At 40.1% G+C, this 21,468-nt stretch overlaps 1 protein-coding gene across 2 annotated transcripts in view; it reads left to right on the forward strand.

The window, feature by feature from the left end:
- Positions 1-21,468, forward strand: part of fgf13a (fibroblast growth factor 13a) — a 79,770-nt gene that overhangs the window by 19,835 nt on the left and 38,467 nt on the right. For both annotated transcript variants that reach the window (XM_026358607.1, XM_026358608.1), the window contains exon 3: positions 16,442-16,609. In XM_026358607.1, coding sequence (XP_026214392.1) covers positions 16,442-16,609 — 168 coding nt within the window. The remainder of the gene's footprint in view (positions 1-16,441; positions 16,610-21,468) is intronic.

The raw sequence follows: 21,468 nt of genomic DNA on the forward strand, positions 1-21,468 counted from the left end.
TTGGAGAAGGAGGACTTCACACTTCCACTGAGACAGCAGATAGAGAAAAGCATTTAAGCCTCCTCTATGCCCCTTTTTCTTTAATCTAGGCCATAATGTAGGCTATAGACGATATACTAGCATGTGTATTATATATAGTCGAAGTATGGTAACACAAAGCATATGCGGAGGCAAGTTGATGATCGACATGATGCAAGTCAGTCTCTCTGCGTCACAAGTGGAGTATGAGTGCTGGTGACATCATGTATCACGCATACCTACAGTATGTGACTATGTATATTGAAATATATTTTAGGATTTTGCTTCCTTTGATGCAGCACTGTAGGAGTATGTGGAGGAGCTCATTCTCACCTGTAAAATTTTCACTGAATTATTAATAAGTGTGAGATAAACTGGAGGGAGCTGACAACAAGCTATTTCTGGGAAGTCACGTTTGAATTTTAAAAAGAAGCAGCAATCATTGGGACGCTGTATATTGTTGTTTGTTTTGTCTCTTTTGTTCCGACAAATTTAAGACAGATAGCTATCAGCAGGACAATATGAAAAACAAGCATATGAATGGTTATTACTGGACCTGTCGTAGCCTCTGTTAGTGGATCCAGTTCTTAGTGTTGAGAGCTAACTTGTCTATATCTTTCTCATGTCTGCTGTCAAAAGTAAAATGCACATTGTGAGTATGTGATCATGGATATAGATGAAGAGTAAAAGCAAGATTATACTTGTTTCCTCTATATTTTTGTCTCTCATGATCAGCTGTCATGCACAAGGTCACAGGCTGCGATTCCTGTTTTACGGAATGTCCTAAGGCGATGTCGATGAATTAAATTAAAAATAGTCACAAAAAATAAACGATTACAATTAATCAATTACTGCCACAGTGGTGTTGATGGTGAAACCTAGTCTGAGGTGAGTAGAGTAGTTTGAAACTTGGCCTGGTGCCTTCTCAAACACAACTAGCAATGTTTATATAAACTAGAAAACTGTGGGTGTAGTGCAGAGAGATGATTCCACACCTGGACAAAATTAAAAAATAAAGGAACAAAAGAAAATCTATATAAATATGTAAAAACTGTTAAAATACTTTTGAAAGTTTACATTTGTATATTTAGTGTCAGCTTTGAACATCATGTATTTTCCTGTCTCTATATATTAACACCTTCCCAAGGTCAGAAACCTAATTGCAGTAGTCTCATTAGTCCACATATTCCCTCTGGCCTGTTGTAAAACATGAGTCTCTTGGTACCACAAGTCAGAATCTACCATCTATTTTAGCTGTCAAACCCAAGGTTGTGGTCAGTTGCTGTATTGCAGAACCAGATTTATTTAAGGCATTGATTGGTTGCTAAGCTGTCATCAGGCTCTCAGCCTTGGAGTGCCATGTTCACAGTTTTGCTCCTACAGAGTGTCATTACACCTGTTTATGGCACAGGTCAAGGGGCAGGGCACTGATAGGCTGAAAGGCATCCCAAGGATGAGGAGAATGATGATGGATGCCGTGATATGGCTTTGGCTGCTCCTGGAGAATTTGCCTTATTTTTAATGATGGTGCTTTGTTTTTCAGGGTGACCCCTGAGATGCCAGGGTGGGACAGGTGGAGGGAGAAAGAACTATGCAACCCTAACAACCTTCTTCTTTCTATGACTTGGCAGAAAGGAAGAAGGTTGTAGGGATTGCATAGCCTCACTGGGCTAATTTAGTACCCTTGTAATACCAAAGGTCATGTACTTGGATGGAACCTGACCTTTTAAAATCTGAATTTGGTATGGTTACAATGATATGCACTAAATGCAGCTTATAGGTGAATATGATACTTATTCAACAGAGTAATTTGTACAGTTTCATGGCTGAATCTGTCTTTTTCGGTCTCCCTCTGACTTAACTTCTATAGGTCTCACTGTCATGTTCTCATGTGGTACATCAATCACCCATTTTACCCCGGTTTTCTTAGTCTTAATGGAGTGTTTGTGGTTAGGACATATGAAGGACAAAGGCTAATCCAGTCTGTATTAGATTTACTGTAAACCTGATAGATGTGAAGTAAGCAGCAGTTGTAAGTCACAATGTGTACAGTTGTAAACTCCTCCATGTTTTCTTCACTGTTTGTGTGTTCATGTTTGTTGGCTAAGGTCTACTGCTCTGACATTAATAACGGCTGTGATGAAAAGCCTTCATAGAGAGAACAGCAAAAAAAAAAAAAAAAAAAAAAAAACAGCTGCAAATGTCATTTGGAAGACTGGTGGGCTGTGACCAGCACGTCAGTTACAAGACCATTATGAAACAATGACACAGTAGCTGCCTACGGTGATGAGGACTTACACAAGAACATTTTGAGCTTTGAGATTGAAAAATATGTCTCATTTTACATCATCTATCATCATCTTATCATTTAAATCAGTGTATTGTTGCAGTTCTAACGGCGATACAAATACCCATTAAAGGTTATGTCAAATACATCTTTCAGTTTCTAGCTACAAACCTCTTGGTTGCACGTCATTTGTTTTGTACAATGAGGTTAAGATGAACCCTCTAGCTATAGTTATGCAAAGTCTTGCTAAAGAGAGGTGCACTTTGAGAATGACTGACTTAGCATGGATAATTCCACAGATGTGCTTAATGTTCATATAACATGAATGTGATCAAACTCTGGCTGCAATTCAAGAAGAAATGCAAACATTGATCAAGTGGATGTGAACCATGCTGCGTGATATCAACTGCCGCACTCATCCTGTGTTTGCATGCTGTAATATTATGAGGTACTGAGGATATTGGGTTTATTCTTAGTATCTCTTCATCTCTGCTGAATGGGACATCTGGCCCTATAGCAATACAACCATTATAACACAAGGAAATGGATGCGTTATCAAGGATCTCTCTCTCTCCCGGTGCCATTTTCACTAGCCTAGTGCAGCAGTGTGGCATTTGTTTCCAGCATTCTGCTTGGTTTTGTGTTAAAACAAAAGGGCAGCGCTGTTAGTGCAAACTGACCTATGAAACTGACGCAAAAGCTCATTATCTCCACCATATGGCTGCACAGACACAGATACATGTCAGTTCCATTCATTTAGAGAAGGCACATCACTTGTACACTGGACAATGTAATTCTAAGTGCATATTAAAATGCAAAGAAGCACTTTTACCACACGGACTGTTGAGCTGTGCATGCTACATATTGTTAAGAAGGGCACTAATGTCATTTTTGCTGTCATTGCTCTAAATGTATTGTAAATAACATACAGCATAAATGCATTTTGCAGTGATTGAGTCCTAAGCCAGCCTTGCTTGCTGAAAATAGCCCTTTGCTGTACATACAAGGCCATCAAATATTTAACAAACCACAGTGTAGTTGACAGAGATTTCTACTGCAGAGGAGCAATAGACAAACACGCCCTTTATTTCAGTGTGTTTGCTAAAGTGACGTCTACAGTTTGTTTTGCTCAGACACTATCACAGAATTCAGTATAGACTGGAACATTCATATTTTACTCATGTTGAGATCACATGAATCCAGATATGCATACTAATTCTGCTTTTTTTGAACAAATTGTGGATGCATTTCGAAGAACATCAAGTCTGACAATAAGTAGCACGTGTAGCCCACTTTCAATCTACTCAACAATGAAGGCATCAGGGCAGATAACCACGATGTAGCCATTCATTCTTAATTGTTACAACTGTTCCTCATTAAACAAGTATCGATCACACTAATAGCCCATATTCCATGGGGAAAATTGCCTCTTTTGATAGATTTCTGTAACACTGCAGCGTTTCTACTCCAGCTATTCTATCTCTTTTCTCCTTTCTAGCTGTGGATGTTGTCATGGTGATTATCTGCAACACAGTGAAACAGTTTGGGGTGTTGTAGCCCTGGCTTCTTCTCATTCCTGGCTGAACAAATGCACACAAACACTGAAACAGCTGTGACTGCTTTAATGCGTGAAGAACACAATAATAGAGCAGCCTCCGTGCAGGTGGAGGCCGATATGAGCGCCGGATAGGTGTTTGATTCAATAGCGGCGTCCATTCACCAATCGGGAATCGATCAATGAGCAAATGAATGAATGAAACCAATGTAGTTGTATTAAAAGAAACAGAGCATTTCAGTCTGGCTCAGTTGCTCTCCTGCAGGCCTCACGGTGTGGACTGTTCTGGAATAGTGTGGCAGGGTAACAAGTGGTTTTCAGTTACAGAAGCAGTTTCACACGGGGCTCATCAACAACTGGCGCTTTACTTCACCTCCCACTGTTCCTCCCTGCCGTAGCTGAGAGCTGTAGCTGCCGTTCACATGATCTCTCGATAAATATTTTGGCGGCTCTTGTCTCATTCCAGTAGTTAAGGATTCAGTTTGTGTTGTGTTAAGGACAGTTGCTGGGACAACCACTGATGTTGTTTTACTCTGCTGTGCCTCATTACTTTATATTAGCAGCTTTTCTCTAGTGGTTTGGACTAGAGTTTCCCATCGTGTGCTGAAGACAAAAAATGTTTTACAGCATTGTTGTGGAGCTGATCCGAATCTGTTGAAACTAAAAATTGCTGTTTTACATTAAATGTAATTAAATGGCAGATTTGGCTCTATCAATTTGACAAGTACTGTATCTACATTTATTAGCCAATCAGCCAATTAATGAGTCAAAGAGCTTAGACAAAAAGATGTAATCTATCTTTCTGTGGTTTTAGCCAACTTGAGCAGTTATTAGTAAAGGGGTTAAGGCATACAGTTGCTGCAGAACCCATGTATAAATAGCTCCCATAGCTTTGCTGTAGCTTCACAAAAATGGAACTTGAGGTTTCAGTGGATGTGGGAATTCTGTGTCACTTTGTGGATGTGATTGCTAAGCTTAAATAATTTCTATTTTGTCCCACACTATTCTGACGGCAAGAGGTTTTGCAGAGTTTAAGTAACACACATCCAGCAAACGCATTTCCATTTAAATGGCTCACCTTAATCTTTGCTCACCATCATGGTGAATGAAAGAACGCTGACACAGCAAAGGCACTAATTTTAAATTAAATCCTGCTCCACGGGTACAGTCATGTTACTCCCATTGTGTCCAGTATAACATAAATGCAGCTTTACCCGATACCTAATAGACGGTTTGTGGTGAAGGCCATTATTCATATTTTTATTTTGTAGACACCTACAATAATGCATATCATCACACTGACAAATAATGCTATTTTCCACACACTGTTGGAGTTGTTTGCTAGAAATGTCATGTCTGGATGGCTATAATCTTTAGAGAAATGGTGTCAATAAGACTACCAACACCCTCATTAGTCACCTGTTGCTAGTAAGTGCTCATAAATACCAGAAAGGGTGTAGATTTCCATTTGCTGTGTGCGTCGTGGGTTGTCAGCGTATGGCGAGTGTGGGTGGTTTGATAACGCTGAGTAAAGCAGCTGTCTTAAGCAGGTCCTGTGTAATTGTAATCCCTCTGATCAGGCTCTCTGTAAACACTAGATAGTAAACCCAGCCTGGAGCTCCACTCAGCGTTGGACACACATGCGTACCGTTTACATTCACATTCCAGTACAAAGACATATGAGCGTATAGACGCTTGCACACATACACACAGAGTCCTCCTGGTCCTCAGTGAAGCCCTCATGTGTGAATTATTCTTAAAATCATATGCTATAATGCTTGAAAAAATGAGTGGCCACTTCCAGCACTTGTGTTTCTGATTGGTAACCATCTGCAGGGCTTAACATGATGACCCCCATCATCCATCCAAAATTCACACAGATGGTGTCCTTTGCCCTGTTTATGCTCATGAGCGAGCGGGATTCTTGTAAAAGCTGCACTCAGGATGAAAGCAAGAGACAGGGAGAAGTCTACTCCATATTTTTAAATCTGTCAAGTGCAGCGGCTGCATAAGATGGATGGAATGAACTCTTCCTGCTGCATTTCTCTTCAATGTCAGTCTTTATCATGGGTGATGCCAGAAGCTTCTGCTGAAACACCTTTTCTTTTCTACCTCTCTACCGATGCGTAGCACTGAGTGGCGTGAGGAAAAGTTAGCTTAACTTGCTTTGCTTCTGTCAGGCATTTATGAAAGATACACAGCTACATGTCTGGATGGCCCAGGTGCATAATTCATGTCGCGGTGTAGAGCTAAATCCTACCCCTCTCTTCCTCTGCTGTACTCTTCAACTGTGTAATGGGTTCTGTGTAGTCATAAAATGCTGGTAGCATCCATTGATGTCCACCCTACCTCCCACACACACACACACACACACACACACTGCTCATATTCAGAAGTCCAGCTCTTTGTTTTCATACTATTTATCATGCTTTTCTTTTAGTCCAAACATTCATTTATTGTGAAGGTTTTAAGTTAAATGTTCTGCTTGCAGTATATCACACTGTAGAAAATTAGAGGGACATGGTATTTTTTAACATATCATGCTTTGACAGTTTCTGTAGAAGCCCAACAGACACTACAGTGCTTCCACAGTGCCCTTCAAGTGGACTGTTTAATTTATTTGCCTGTTGTTTCACATTCCTCAACACGGTGGCACATAATCAATTCACATCTACAGCCATTAGCCAAAGCCAGAAATAAATAAAGAAGCGAGATTTGCTCTCTGGAAGCAGGTTAGCGTACAGGTCTGTGGCCGCATGTGTTTCGACAGTATTTGCTCCAGTGAATTAATGTTAAGTCTGAGAGAGTGCCACTAGAGATAAGACCAGCGAAATCTCCATGTCCCACAGGGTGCTCGTTGGGAAAGACAGGTTAAACGTACCCGAACATACACCTGCATTATCAAGGGGGTTATACACACAAACTGCACAGAGACAGACAACAGTTCATGTGCACACTAATGTTCATACACACAGACTAAAAATATCTCAAATAAACATGCATATTGTTGTTTGATAAAGTTTTTAAATTAGTAATTTAGAAACAAGTATTGTAACGTAATCATGGGCCTCATCTCATAGATGGCAGTTGATGTAACTACAGATAATGACAATGTAAAATCTAAATTGTGGTTTTGTGTACATGCCCACACACACACACACACACACACACACACACACACACACACACACACACACACACACGAACACACACGCATTCAAAGTCTCCAGATGCCCTGAGGCCTCTTGGGCAGATGGACTCCTCAGTCAAGTCTGCCTACACACATTGCGCTGTGATATTTGTTATACAAGCATATTAAACGCAGCGCACGTGTGCGTTTGTGTGAGTCTGTTCTGAGGGACCTGAAAAACAAATGACCAGAGTTCACACTTTCACCATAAATAGTGGGGTGGATAATGGGATCACTGCTGTCTTGCAGTGACGTGGGTGTTACGTGCTACAGCCGAGGTTTGATTTCTTCAAAGTGACAGAGCTTACAGGATAGGTTGTTGTTTTCATGGTGCAGACAGACTCTCTTCCTAAGTAGTGTAGCAATTGGACAGGATGACAAAAGGAGACCTTTTCTCCTGAGTCACCTCTTCTATGGACATTTTTGTCTGAGCAATAAAATATTCATACATATAAAAGTCATAAACCGAGCATTTAAATTGACAGAAACTAAGCAGAACTCTTTGAAAGAATCTTACATTTAAATGGGTGAGGCTTGGGATTAAATCTATATACCTGCTTAAACAGTACAATAGTTCGTAGCACACCAATTTGTATAGCTACGCTGCACCATGGTGGCTGACGTGATGGTATGTCTATCTGATGCTTTCCCACCCGAGGCGACGCTGAGCACAATATCTCCACCGAATAGTATGAGAGCAACTATTCTGGCATTACTATCACTGCCGACTGCCACCAGCACCACCCTACACTGTCCCTGCTTTCTTCTGGTTGACCATGCGAGTATGTGGGTGGGTGTGTTTAGGGGAGTGTGGTGAGCACATGATTGGTTAACAGCTTGGGTAACTTGGCTGATGGGACAGGGAATGTTCGAGCTAGGGAACAGCTGCATGTGAACAGGATCAGTGTCAGACAACAATACATGGAAAATATTTTTTGATTCATAGTCTAAATAGTGATTCATAGTCTAATATTAACAACTATGTTATACTTTGGTTTGTTGTATGAAACTGGATGAAAAGCCGTGACATTTAACCAGTGTTTCCTTTGTAATTTGGTTACTGCAGAAAGGTTAAAGCTATAAATCAAGTTTTTGCTTGAAATCAGGCAATTTAAACTGATTAAATACAATTCTGTAAATTGTTAAGAAGGATTAGCATCTTCTCTTGTAAGAGTTCTGTGACCCAGACTGGCGTGATATTTAATTAACATTAGATTAAACCTTTGAAATAACAAAGTTGCTGCACATGCAAGGAGGACATGAGGAGGGGAGGATAGGAAGAAAAAGGTTGTCTGATTAGTGAGCTGTCCTGTCGCTTAAGGAAGGAAGGGAAACTGTCTCAGACAATGACTATTGTTCTGGAATAACCTTATTTGTTCCAGTTCAGCTCGTCTCAGAGCCGAGACTGGAAGACACAACTTGGTCCTTTCCTCTTTTCTTTTCTTTTTTTTTAAAAATAGTCTCTTGCTGTGGTTCCTATCACAAAGCGTAACAATTGCCTGGATGTTTTCCCAACTTGACACAAGCAAAAACAACTGAGGGAGATGTGTGTGTGTGTGTGTGTGCGTGTGTGTGTGTGAGTGTGTGTGGATTCTGTCCCTCTTAAATGCATCATCAGGAAACTGAGCCATCAAACACTAATCCCATATATTTGATGATTCAGATAGCGTTGGCGTTAGCTGTTCCTAAATCTCCTCTCACTGAATGCCTGGATTTGAATCCTTTATGTAATCCTGCATCAAGGCCAAGCTAGTTGGGACTCTTGGGTCAATTGGAATTGACAGTATGTTCATCACTTAACATAGCAGAAAAGGTTAGCCATAATACAAGCATAATCTTTTCCCTCTAATAGTGCTTTTTTACTGTATTCACTAATGTAGTAATGTAAGGAGCTATTGTTGGAACCTTTGGCACCAAGTTGTTTCTGGACCAGTCTTTATGCCTGCTTTGTTTCCTCTAGCAAATTTTATACCTATATTGTTATTGAAGGTTTTGCATGTATAGATGATGTCATTAATATGATCTATTATACCATTTGTAAGACATAATCAAAACATTCTCAAGTTATAACAACAAAATGTTTAAAATTTGAGGTTTGAATGTAACTTTCCTGTAGCTACTTGATCAAGAATGCATTAACTTCGATTTCCTGTGAGCTCATTCCTTCATAAATAAACTCCCCCTCAATAACTGCAGATTGCTATTTCTCTGTCATTACAAACTGTAATTAATGGCAGATTATAAGACTGATGCGTTTGTGTTTGTTAAAAAAACCTCTGCATTGCTAAGACAAACTAATGACAGTTTAAGGTCACCCTTTTTCTCTGCTCCACCTCTTACTGCTGGACAAAAGCCTTCACTCCTCCTCTTTTCTTCTCCACCCCCTCTCCCTCTGCTACCTTTCCTCTTCTAACACACAGGAAGGACTGTAAATGTGCATTAACAGAACTGAAAGTGTGTGTGGTTTTGATGCCCATCTGGGATCTGATGTGGCTGGCATAGGGCAGAGGAAGATGCTGCCCTCCATATCTGCTCTGCCAAAGACTGTGTTCTTGGCAGGGAAGCTTGGATCAAGGACTTTTTTTTTTGGTAAAGTAATTAATAAAGAGGCTTGTCCCAACTTGTGAAGGCTTAGTGGTGATATGATCGTATGGTGCTCACAACAAATTACATAACTACTCAAAACATTTATTCAATTTTGTGATTTAATGTTTGGAATTGCTTTATCTTTATTCTTCCTATTGTTCTTTACCTTAATCCGATTTGAACTAAACAGACAGAGATGGAAGATGTGGAAAGACTGCGGCGCTGGTATATGTTTTAAAACAGTAAAAGATAAATCATTGAAGTTTTTAGTGTCTGACAGAGCTGAGGTGTTACCAAGGTCTGAGACAAGGCAGGTCGACCTCGCATTAACTTGTAGCGATGGATGGAAGTGGAATGGGCCTGTGCACTTAGTCAGCTGTGCATTGAGACATCAGTAAGTGCACTGAGGGTTGTGTCAGAACAGAAGGTTGGGGACGGTCACCACTGCTCCTGCTAAATAGCCTGCAGAACGCAAGTATACTGTTCCCATTACATAATGCTATTTATTCTGACAAGACCAAAGTAGACATTTAATCTAGGATCCACTGGGATAAATTATTTATTTGACAGTAGTTTATGTCTTATTTTTGAAGCCAGTTCACAGCTTGCAAATTGTCATCATATTGGATCCTATGGAAGATTTATGTCTGATCTGTGGCAGACAGTTACACCGGGCTTCATGATCTAGCAGCCTAGATTCTCCGTCTCTCCTCCTCTGAGCTGCAGGTCTCACACTGAGATTGACTCCTGTTATGCAACTCACTAGATGACAGCGCTCTGTTGGCAGCGAGCATTTTCATTTTTTTCAGTGTGGAGCATTTATGACCACTCCTACCACTTGGACAGTGAAGGACACATTTGTGACTTTTGCAAATGTTAACGTGGTTTATACGACAATGCTGTGGTGTTTGTCAAAATTCACCTTGAATTACACAGCATGCACCATTTGAAGGCACAATTCTCTGTGGTGGGCTTGTGTTTATTTTAGAATCTTTGATTTCCCATGTGAGTTATTGATTAGAATTAGGTAGCTAATTGCAAAGTATCAGCTTTAAGTTGCTTTAAAAGCATAAAAATAATATATAAGTAACATGTTTTCAAATGACACCTGTATACCTGTAAAGTTTCTACTCAATCTAGTGCTGTTGTGTGTTTTAAGAGAATCAAGGCTGCAATCATTGTTTGACGATATGTCATAATACAACCGTAATGAATAATTTAGCGTATGCTATTGTGTGTATCTTTGGTGCATAGTACATACACAGGTGGGTGGGTTATGTTAATTATTTTGCACTCTTAACTGAACACACACTGTGCAACACACCAGTGAACACCGGTGTGTTTAGTTCACTAGCTCATGATAATTTTGTGGAGGAGGTAGTCGACAATGCTAATCGTCTTATGCATAAAAGAAGACAGATGTTTCCTATTAAAACCCTTGACTGGAGATGAAGTGCACCTCATTAAACACACTTTCGGCTGCCGGCAAACCGTAGCGTGATGAACAGGCACACACGCCCTTCCATCCTCGTAACCTTGTGTGACATTTGACAGCAAGCACAGAGTCAACGTGGATAAAAACACATATGGATCATATGTGACTTTGAAGCGGATTTGACATATGATACATCATAAGCTACTTGGTGTCACTTACTGCTCAGGCTTTGTTGATCCTATTACTCTTGAACCTCCTCCCACAATGTTTCAGTCTTCCTGATCTTAAAGGCCTAATGATCGGCAGGCAGCAGTATATGCTTTACAATCCTATTTGCTCTTGTCAGCTGTTAATTGCTGTGAAAGAGATCCTTAGCATTAATCCGACTTAGCAGGAACGTGTGTTTGATCCCTGTCTGTTAACACGGTATCCATGAAACATTTGAATGTATGGTAGGAACAGAAGTTGAGTGTGAGGCATTTTATGGATTATTTGTGCGTCTCTGTCTGTACATGCTCATTTGTTCACTTCCATTTAATTATCTTGCGGCAGGTTTCAGTGAACACACCTAACACTGACTTTGACTCTATAAATCTAAAATTGGAGGTGATTTTTCATTTATACCAACTTGTTCTCGCATGTTTTTGGTCTCTTGTACTGCAGGTGCTGTCACCCTGCCATTACAAAGCAGTCCTTGAAAGTTAGAGAAAATAGTGTGCGTGTGTGTGTCAGACAGAGAAAGAAAAAGTGAGTAATTCTGGATCCAAATAGTCTTTTCATATTGATTTTTCTCTACCTGGCATATTTTCAAAGCAACTGGTGTGTTCTAAGAATCTGAAAAGCCATTATAAACCCATTGAGTGTAAAAATAGTTTTCAGGGTGAAAAGGTGAAATAAAAATACAGTAGTTCTTCTAAATTTGTGTTCAGGAGTCTGTTAAATGGGACACAATGATGAAAGAAGGTGTAAATTGTAATGTAGTTACATCGACTGGGGAAAAAAAAACAAAGTGTATTGAGGCTGAGATTGAAGTGAAATGTCCTTCACAGAATGCTAAATGCTAGATTTACAAACTTTATATGCAATTGCCAAACAAAAGACACATCAGAAGTGCAGATCTTGAGAAAAATCATTACCACAAACATGCAATGATATATATCTATATATCTATATATCTATATATCTATATCTATATCTATATATATCTATATCTATATATATCTATATATCTATATATATATATATATATATATATATAGATATATCTATATATCTATATATAGATATATATATATATATATATCTATATAGATATAGATATAGATATATCTATATATATATATATATATATATATATATATATATATATATATATATATCTATATATCTACACACTTACACACTTATTAAATAGGATGTAACACAAGTTTGCTTATAAACCACAGACCCTGAGACTAAAAAAAGCCGCTCATTGACACTGGATCAATACTTTACCACATGTTTACATCACTGGGCGCTATCATACAAACACTACACCATAGAAACAAACCTCTGATGTTGGGGCTTATACTATACTATAGAGTATGAGACACCAACTGCATGGTAATGACATCCAGTAATTAATGATATGAATACAAAAGTCTACAATATTTGTCCCAAGCGATCATGTCATGCTATAAAGCCGCGGTTCAGGAAGAAAGAATAAAGAACAAATAGGAGATGGAGACAAAGAAGGATGGAGAATGACAAACAATGTGCTCAGAGGGATGAAAGAGCATGAATAAAAATGCAAGCTCATTCTGCGTTTCAAAGAAATCCTGAAGTTCAACTCGACTCACTTTCTCCGCTGCCTGCAAGGTGACTTACAACCAAAATAAAACTATTCTTTCTTGAGATGGAGCCACGCTGAACCAAAGGCATCCCAGAAGACAATGTGCTAGATTCTGCTCCTTGTAAAACCACATTGAGGCCAGGCTATTTCGAAACACAAACCTCAGGCTACAGACCTCTTTCTGTGCTTAATTCTGATTCTAATTTAGTGCGTATCCTATTCATCAAGTCATGATGAATGTGTTCCATCTTCTGCATGGATATAAGGAGTGACGTTAGTGAAATGTGCAGATTGGGCCACATATAGAGTGTGGAGGCATAGTTCATTTCTCCGGACATGACAGTGTTTCAGCTGATTACACATGTCCTTGAACCCCATTTCATCATGACACACGTGGCATTTATGAGCCTGATGATGCTTTGTCATAATAAAGCTGCTCTGCCATCTTCTAGATGCAGCCACACTTTAACATAGGCACAGCATGGTCATTGCATATAACCATACGGTCAATACTGCATGTCCTGTCTTTCGTAAAATGACCTAAATAGATGAGCAACTACCTGAAGCAAGATACACCCTCCCACCCTGTGTATTTGTACCAATTTCTCCTTACTATGAGATTTATTCCTGTCAGATGGGCAAGGACATCTATTGCAGTCTGCTGAAGGTCCAATGTGGCAACACAGGTGCCTGTAGATCACAGACTATCATGAACCTGGGTGACAGCTCACTCTGAGTGGCTGGCCTGATAGAGAGTGAGGTCCCAGGCCTTGCTGTGTCATCAATCATTCATCCTTCAATACCAATATGCGCTCTTCATCAAGGCTGGGGCAAGGATGAAGGGGACAGGCTGTAAAGGATGGTGCTCACCCCTCCCCTTTGAGCAACACAGTCACTCATTTTTATTACCTCTGATGAGCCAGCAGTTAAAGGGCTCATTAATAAATACAGGCAAGAATAAGACATTTGCTGAACTTCCCAAGGGCCCACTCTTCGGGTTTTACAAACATTTTCTACCTCAGCTATGTTAGGCATACCTAAACACAAGCCGACCGGATAATAAGGATGACACAGTGAAAGAAGTGTGCATTACTGTTGGGGCCAGAAGGCAGCTTGAAGTTCAGTCGTTTGCCAGCTAACGTGTGGATGTGGCTCACTATACTGTACCTTAATGCCTGTCTTGTGCAGATGAAACAGTCCATCCATTGAATGTTTAGCTTCTTTAAGGAGAAACAATTCTTTGGCAATGGATCAGGATATCATGGATTAAACAGAGAAATTGTATTTTTCATTTTCTGCTGCTCCTCAGTGTTGTTTTCTTTCTCTGTTGGCAGTTGAAAAGCATCATAAGAGACAGATTATGTTGGCTTATCTCAGTGTCTGCTGGATCAATTACAGCAGCAGCACCTCTGTGTCTTGGGAACAGAGAATCGGGTCATATTCCTAGAAGGAAACTTAGACCTCCTCTCCAAAGCACCATTAAAGTTTCAGCAGCGCTGTGGTTTTCTTGGTGAGGGGCTGTGGTGGATCGTGTCTGGGGGATTTTCAGAACCTTCTACAGGTGAGTAGGTGTTAGTGTAGCAGGTTGTCCAAGAGCCTGAATGAGTCAGTGATGAGATAGTGATGAGCCCGTAGGAGAAGAGGCATGGGGTGATTAATTGCACTTGGTGTGGAACCCTGATTATCTGCTGCCTGTTGGTGTGTTTTTTTATGGGTTAACACATCAGGAAGGCTTGTGTAAAGAAATGTGACTGTGTGATAGTGATTTTTTTACTTGTTGCCACATTAGCAATCAGATTTGGATCTGTCATCAGGGTCTAATTTATGAGCCCAGCTAAAATGTTATTTTTGAAAGACCAACGATTCTGAATGTCTGGTCTCCCATTCAAGGCTGATCGGTTTTATCAGCGGAGCATAATGTCCCCTTAGTTCTGAATAACCAGTCCTGCTCAGTTGAGTCAGATCGGGCAGATTTTTTACTACCGCTGGTTTTTAAATGTTTTATGAATGGCAGTAAACCCACAGTCAAAAAGCTTATCTTGGCGTATTTCTGTAGTTTGCAGCTGCAACATCACACCCACACACAGGTCTGACTATTACTCAACAGTGCAGTTTTGTCAAATACTATAGTGTCAGGACTTAAATAAACTTAACTTCATGTTTAAACACAGCCTTACGTTATGTTCTCATTAGGCACCAACATGGACTGAAGTATATTTTATTGTCTAGTGTCTTAAAATTATATAGAACAATACTGATTAGATCCCATGAGCCTCCATGAAGTCTTGTTTTTTACCTACAGTATGTGCGTCTTCATTTATGTGAGAAATGTGAGCCTTCTTGATTTTATCTTCATAAAAAGGTTACTGTGAAAATACAGTACATGGAAGTCAATGTGTGGGAATCTATCTACATAATGTTCCAGTTTATATTTAGTAGTTTATGATAGATGTATTTATGAGATGGCACCGTAATCCATCCATGATTCAGTTTTCTGAATACACTCGGCTCAGGTTTACGTGCAGCACAAAACTGTGGTATTCAAACATGCATGTACACAATAGATATCATGGCAAGAAGAAAAAATAATCTGAAGAAAATTCAATTGTTCACGTCATAAATGGTGGTAGTAGTAACTCTATCAGAGATAAGCATGGTACATCAATTAGGAAAAGAAGATATTGTTTGTTTGGGCTGATTCCCTTGTAGCTAATCCATCAACACAGTGAAAATAGGTCAATGATCGAAGCCAAGCAGGGACTGTGCCCGAATGAGGACAGATGCAGGGCTTTTCACAGGATTCCAGGACTGAATTTCTACAGACATACATGCATATAGCAGCTCCCGTCTTAAACTTACAGTAAGCATGACTTCATGAAAGCAATCTAGTCAATGCAGTGTAACCCAGGGGGCCTATGCATGCCTTTGCATCTGCTTGCCTACTCATACATTAAATGGGGTGGATATGTGGTGACAGAGGGGCGGGTGGGGGGGGTTTAATCACCCCACCACTGCAGTTTTAGTGGTGCTGACTTGATATATATATATATAAGCTGCACGCTTGCTTTTCAAACCCGCAACCTTTCACTCCTCTTCCAGCCCTATTATCACCTCATTCATGTGCAGCAGCTCCCGGTTCGGTGTCTGTGAAAGACGGACGCAACCCCGATATGAACATGAAACTGTTCTTGTTTCCATTTAAATTTTCTTTGTTATTTTCTAATTTTTCCTTTTCAGCGGCTCAGGATGTATTTATCGGAGCTCCCACTGTTGTTTATTTCTTTGTCTTTACTTTGAGTTGTTTTGTGGGCTTGGTGTTCCTTATCTAAGTCTGTCTCTTTCTTATTTTATTCTGTCTCTCTCTCTTCCTTCACTTCAAGTGTTATAGTACCGTTATTTAGAGCTATTGCTGTTGCTAATGTTTTTTATTTTTATTTGCCTGTGTTTTTGCCTTGTGTTTTGCTGTTGTTGTTGTTTTCTTTTGTTTCTGTGTGGTGAGCTTTCTAACCCCAGTTCATTCTGTTATGGCACCACCGCAGTCCAGGATGACGCTGCCCCAGGTACCCAGGAGTACATTATGTTACGGCAGGACTCCATCCACTCTGCGGATATAAGGAGTAAAGGGTCCCCCTTTCGTGCTAAGTGTCACGAAATCTTCTGCTGCCCGCTGAAGCAAGTCGTCCACAAAGAGAGCGCAGAGCCCGAAGGTTTGTTCGCACCCCTCATTGTTTTGATTTGCTGATGCTCCTCGTGTCCCCTGCCTAGTGCAGTCTTGTTTTCCCCCCTCTCTCTCTTTCTCTCATATTCTGTGTGTACAGATAGTTCTCCACCCCTCCAAACTAACTTCTCTTTCATTCCTGTCCCATTTTTAGAGAGCATCTGGCGTGCTTCTGCCCCTTTCTAGCATGTGTGTGTTTGTGCCTGCACGTGTGTATGCGTGCTCGCAAGTGTGAGCGCCTGTGTGTTTGAGTTGGGCCATAAGACTGAATGCTTAAGGCATGCGTGTTGCAGAGAACCTGTAGGAGGGCATCTCTCCCTGGTGCCGCCCAGAGTGGTGCGTTTGTATGAGTGTGAGTGTGTGTGTGTGTGTGTGTCTGCTTGCACACCCCTTATGTTAGACTGAGGAGCATAGCATCTGCACCTCCTGCACACCCCACCCTAGCCCAAACCATTAACTCGGTCATTGCCACCCTAAGGCGCATGCACAGACCAAAACAAAGTGCAAAAGGAAAACCAGGTTATAGATGGAGGCAGCTGCTGCCCTAATGAGTTCAATGATTAGGCAGCTTCATTATGTGGTTCCACTTCAACTGGCCTCAAAGAACAAAAAGGTAAATCTCTTATCTAAGACTATATGAGATTGAAATGTTTCATACTCATGACTAAATACTGATCTACTCAGCTACAGACTGCAAGTCAGCAAGTCTCCCTTCCCCCTCCTGCTTCTTATGCTTCTGCCTGTGGCTCTATGATCTTAGTGGCTGCAGCCTCTCAGTGCTTCCTTCCCTCCTTTGCCGTTTAACATTTTGCGCCCCCCCCCTTCACCTTTTCCGCTATTTTGTTTTTCTTCTTTAGTGCTTGTAGCAGCATGAGTAATGCCTGCACACTGTACATGGTATAGGCACTTGTACAGTTTGGACATGCAATAAAGTAAAAGATGGGAAATCCCTTTGTGCTCCAAGCATGCTACCTTACCCTGCACCGTCTGGCACCCAGGTTCTTTGACTGCCTCATTTATCACATATCCCTCAGTAGAGTGCTAAGATTGTAGAAATTGCTTTCCTTTGCAGACTTCCTGATAGGTAAGATATGAATTATCTCACTACTGATGTTCTCTGCAATGTGTTGCTCTGTCTTCTGTTGTATCTAAAGAGGCACATGTTTGGTGCAGTATTCCTGCGCTTACAGTGGGTCTCCGTTAACCTGTTGAAAGGTGTCTGTGTAACTGCTGAAAGACTCAAGAACATGCACTTATTCTTGTGAGAAGGAGTGAGGGTGGGAAAGAGGAAAAAAAAGAAGTGAAATACTTATGGAGGTTTGGCTAGAGAAGTACAGATGTATTATTCAGTTTGGTTGCAGCTCCAGTTCGACGTGACTGAATTTACAAAGGAGGGAGGGAAGACTACAGCTCTTACGCAAGCAGCTCATGAGGACGTCACTAATGTTGCTGCATGATGCAGACGGAAACTGTTAAACCATACATTAGGTTATAGAGACACACCGAAAACACATCACCTGCAACACAGAGCTGCCCGTTATTATTACTGCCAAAAGGCATTAATAACACAAAGTAATAAACTGAGCGAGATAGCAGCTGTTGATGTATTTTTTGTATATTTACCTTAGGTGGACAAAAAACAAGGCACTTCATTTGAAAAACAAATATTTGATGTTGTTGTGTGTTTTGAGAGACAAAGCAGGAAAATCAGCCTCGTCATCGTGTTACCATGGCAACAACAGTCCAACTGATTTGTGTTGCACTCGTTAATGACATTCAAAATATTTTCCAAATTTATAGTTTCTGTAATATTTAGCTTCATGTTAGAGTTTGCAGTCAAAACAGATTGCAGCAGAGGCTCCTCTAGTCAGGAACTCTAGTCTGGCTGTTTATTTGCCCTACATGGTTGGATTATATTGAATAATTAATGACAGCTATTATACTGTAGGGAGTAAGGGCAAATCTAAAAGGCAGTGTTTCTAACAGGGTCTTTTCAGTGTTCACCAACTTAAATGTAAGACTTTTTAAAACCTCTTAATGCCACACAATATAATTTTCAAGTTACAAGTTCCTTCAGATATACTATTTGACAAATGACCAATAGTAATAGTAATAGTAAAGCACATTTACTGATGTTACGTTTACACTTTTTTCACAGTACAACACAACAATAAAATCTAGAAAGAATTTATGTGTAGACATGACCTGGACCCATAAATTCATTACAGGTCACATGACTGGTAATATTTCTTGTTTCGAAGTGAAAGAGGTGAAAATCAAGTAGATTTGTAAACCTTACATTTTTTCTAAAGCCCTTTTTAGGGACCTATGTAAAGACTTTTAAGGCTTTTCAGGACCTGCAGATACCCAGATCTAAGATTTTATTGATGTTTGTCCAGATGAAGCACTGCTGTGTGCCTGCGGTAGGTGAGGCACTGACAGTGACAAATGCTTAGAAAGAAACAAACATTAAGTTAAGATCTAACGAGGTTTTGACAGAGTCAGATCAGTCAGTTATCTGTGGTATAATTTCTTCTGAGCCTAATTCCACTGATGACATGATATCGTTTACACACGTCATCGGACACGTGCTTGAAATAAAAAATGTATCAGCAGGAGCACTGGACTTTGTTCCTCTCTCCATCCACCCTGTGTGTGCTGCCTTTATTGTCAATCTGCCGGTTTGTTCTCTGTCTCACTCTCTGAGTCAATCTGTCGCCACCTCTTGATTCATCTTCGTTCTCATATCTCTCCTTTCTCCTCTGCATTTGTCTCTCTCTTTGGCTCTGCTCTGTTGCTCCACAGCAGAAACAAAAGATGGTGCCTAAGGGGCAGATCTGTGTAAATATCCCATCCATAATTCAGGCGACTGCAAGACTTTGTGTTTATACTTCCAGACTCTGCGATATACACAGAGAAAGACACATATCCACGTAGAGACTGCACTGACTTGGAGGATGTACTGGCCACGACACCAGAGGAATTTTCCCTCTCATTGCCTGAGTTTTTTAAAAGATTTTATGACATACACAGATAAAGTCTTGCACCCTTGATTTCAGACACATAAATCATTACATGTTTACAGTAACCATATGTTCACGATTGATGCAAATATTTAAAAAGTCTGAAATGTTGATACTGCTTAAGAGACTGTTACAAGACATTGTAAGGGATCTTTATCAATTAACACTGATCCTCCTGTTTTCAAGACGAACTCAAAGTCTAAATGTTTATTCTAAGACTAATGCTAGTTATTAAAAAGCCCACTATACCTTTAGCGTATACTACACGCTTTTAAGTAAGTGTTTCAGCCACATTGACAAAGTAACTTATGCTACTTACTCAGCTAGGAAAACGTAAGCAGAAGTGCAATAGCAACAAATAGTCGCCCCTTGATTTCCAAACCACATGTAATATGTATGGCAGCGATTCACTACAAAGCCAAAACAGTGGAAATACATTTCTCGAGGCCAGAGTCTCTCCTTATAACAGAGAATGCTTTCGCAGTGTCTCAGCAAGTCCTGCACACTACTGCAATGTTGACAAGAGACAAACACGCAGCCTCAGGATGCACTCATGCTCCAGTAAAAGTGCTGTTTGATTTTATTTCTTTCCTTTGCAGTCTAAGTTGATACATAAATAGACTGTGCATGAATAAATAATGTGTATGTTAATGCGATTTGGTGCCTGGAGAGAGTAGACTGGCATGACAGCATCAATGTCACATCAGAACAACAACAAGTTCTCCTGTGCTTACCCGACCTCAATGGTCATCTGTAAGAGCTTAAATATGCAATCTGCATCATATTAAAGTTTTAGCTGGTGCCTTTATTCATATCCAGATGGAAAGTGCGTTCACCTGAAAAACTCACTGTCCATCTGTTGTTCAGTTGCTGTTTTACGTCCTTTCAACAGTTAATAATAAAAAGAACAAGAATTAAAACTATAGTAAGACAACGTCTATGCCAAATAGTCCCATGTGTATGAAGAGTAGTAGCCCAGTTTAAACTGCTAATTAAATGTCAGCGAGGATAGAGTGCATGTTCTATTGGCATGATAGAATCACCAGCCTTGCAATAAGTTTTATCTGTAAACCACAATATTGTCATACATGCACACATTTCTATCATAGTTCAGATTTTGGATTTAGATTTATAATACAGAGTTTCTTTCTGTCTCCCCTGGGGCTTAAACTGAAGGAATAAACAAGCAAGCAGGAGTGGGTGTGTATGACAACATTAACGAGAAAACACTCTGGTGACCAGTGGAGAAATGAAGCAGAGTAAAGTTGCCAGACCTATTACATTTAATCATTGTCTATTTAATTAGCACATCTCTCTTATTCGCTTCCACGTCCCAGCTCCCCTCCTCTTCTCAGTAACGGTCACACAGATTAAAATAAATAAGCAAACAACTGGAACCAGTCAGTTCACAATGACAGTAAAATGGTTTGCCATCAATGAATATTATGAATGAATCCACATATCTACTGCACTGGCATGCTGCACCGTTCATGTATAATATATGGAACACATCATGATGCTCATTCTCTAAATTTGAGCGGTGAAGAAAGGCTTCAATCTTTTTCCACATTCTGTACAGTGGTGCTTCAGAATCTTCTCTATTTCTTCATTAATATGACTAAAAATCTCTAAAACTAGATACAGAGAACATTACATTTCTGGTGTTTTCACCATGCTTTGTTAGAATGACTTGTGTTTAGGATTGTTGTCTAGCTACATGATCCACTTCCTGTTGAGCTTTAGCTCACAGATGAATACCGTCACATTTTCCTGTGGCATTTGCTTGTAAAACTCCTAGAATTCATAACGCACTCATAACTCATAA

This window comes from Anabas testudineus, chromosome 10 (genome assembly GCF_900324465.2).
Source record: "Anabas testudineus chromosome 10, fAnaTes1.2, whole genome shotgun sequence".
In the NCBI taxonomy this organism is placed as follows: Eukaryota; Metazoa; Chordata; class Actinopteri; order Anabantiformes; family Anabantidae; genus Anabas; species Anabas testudineus.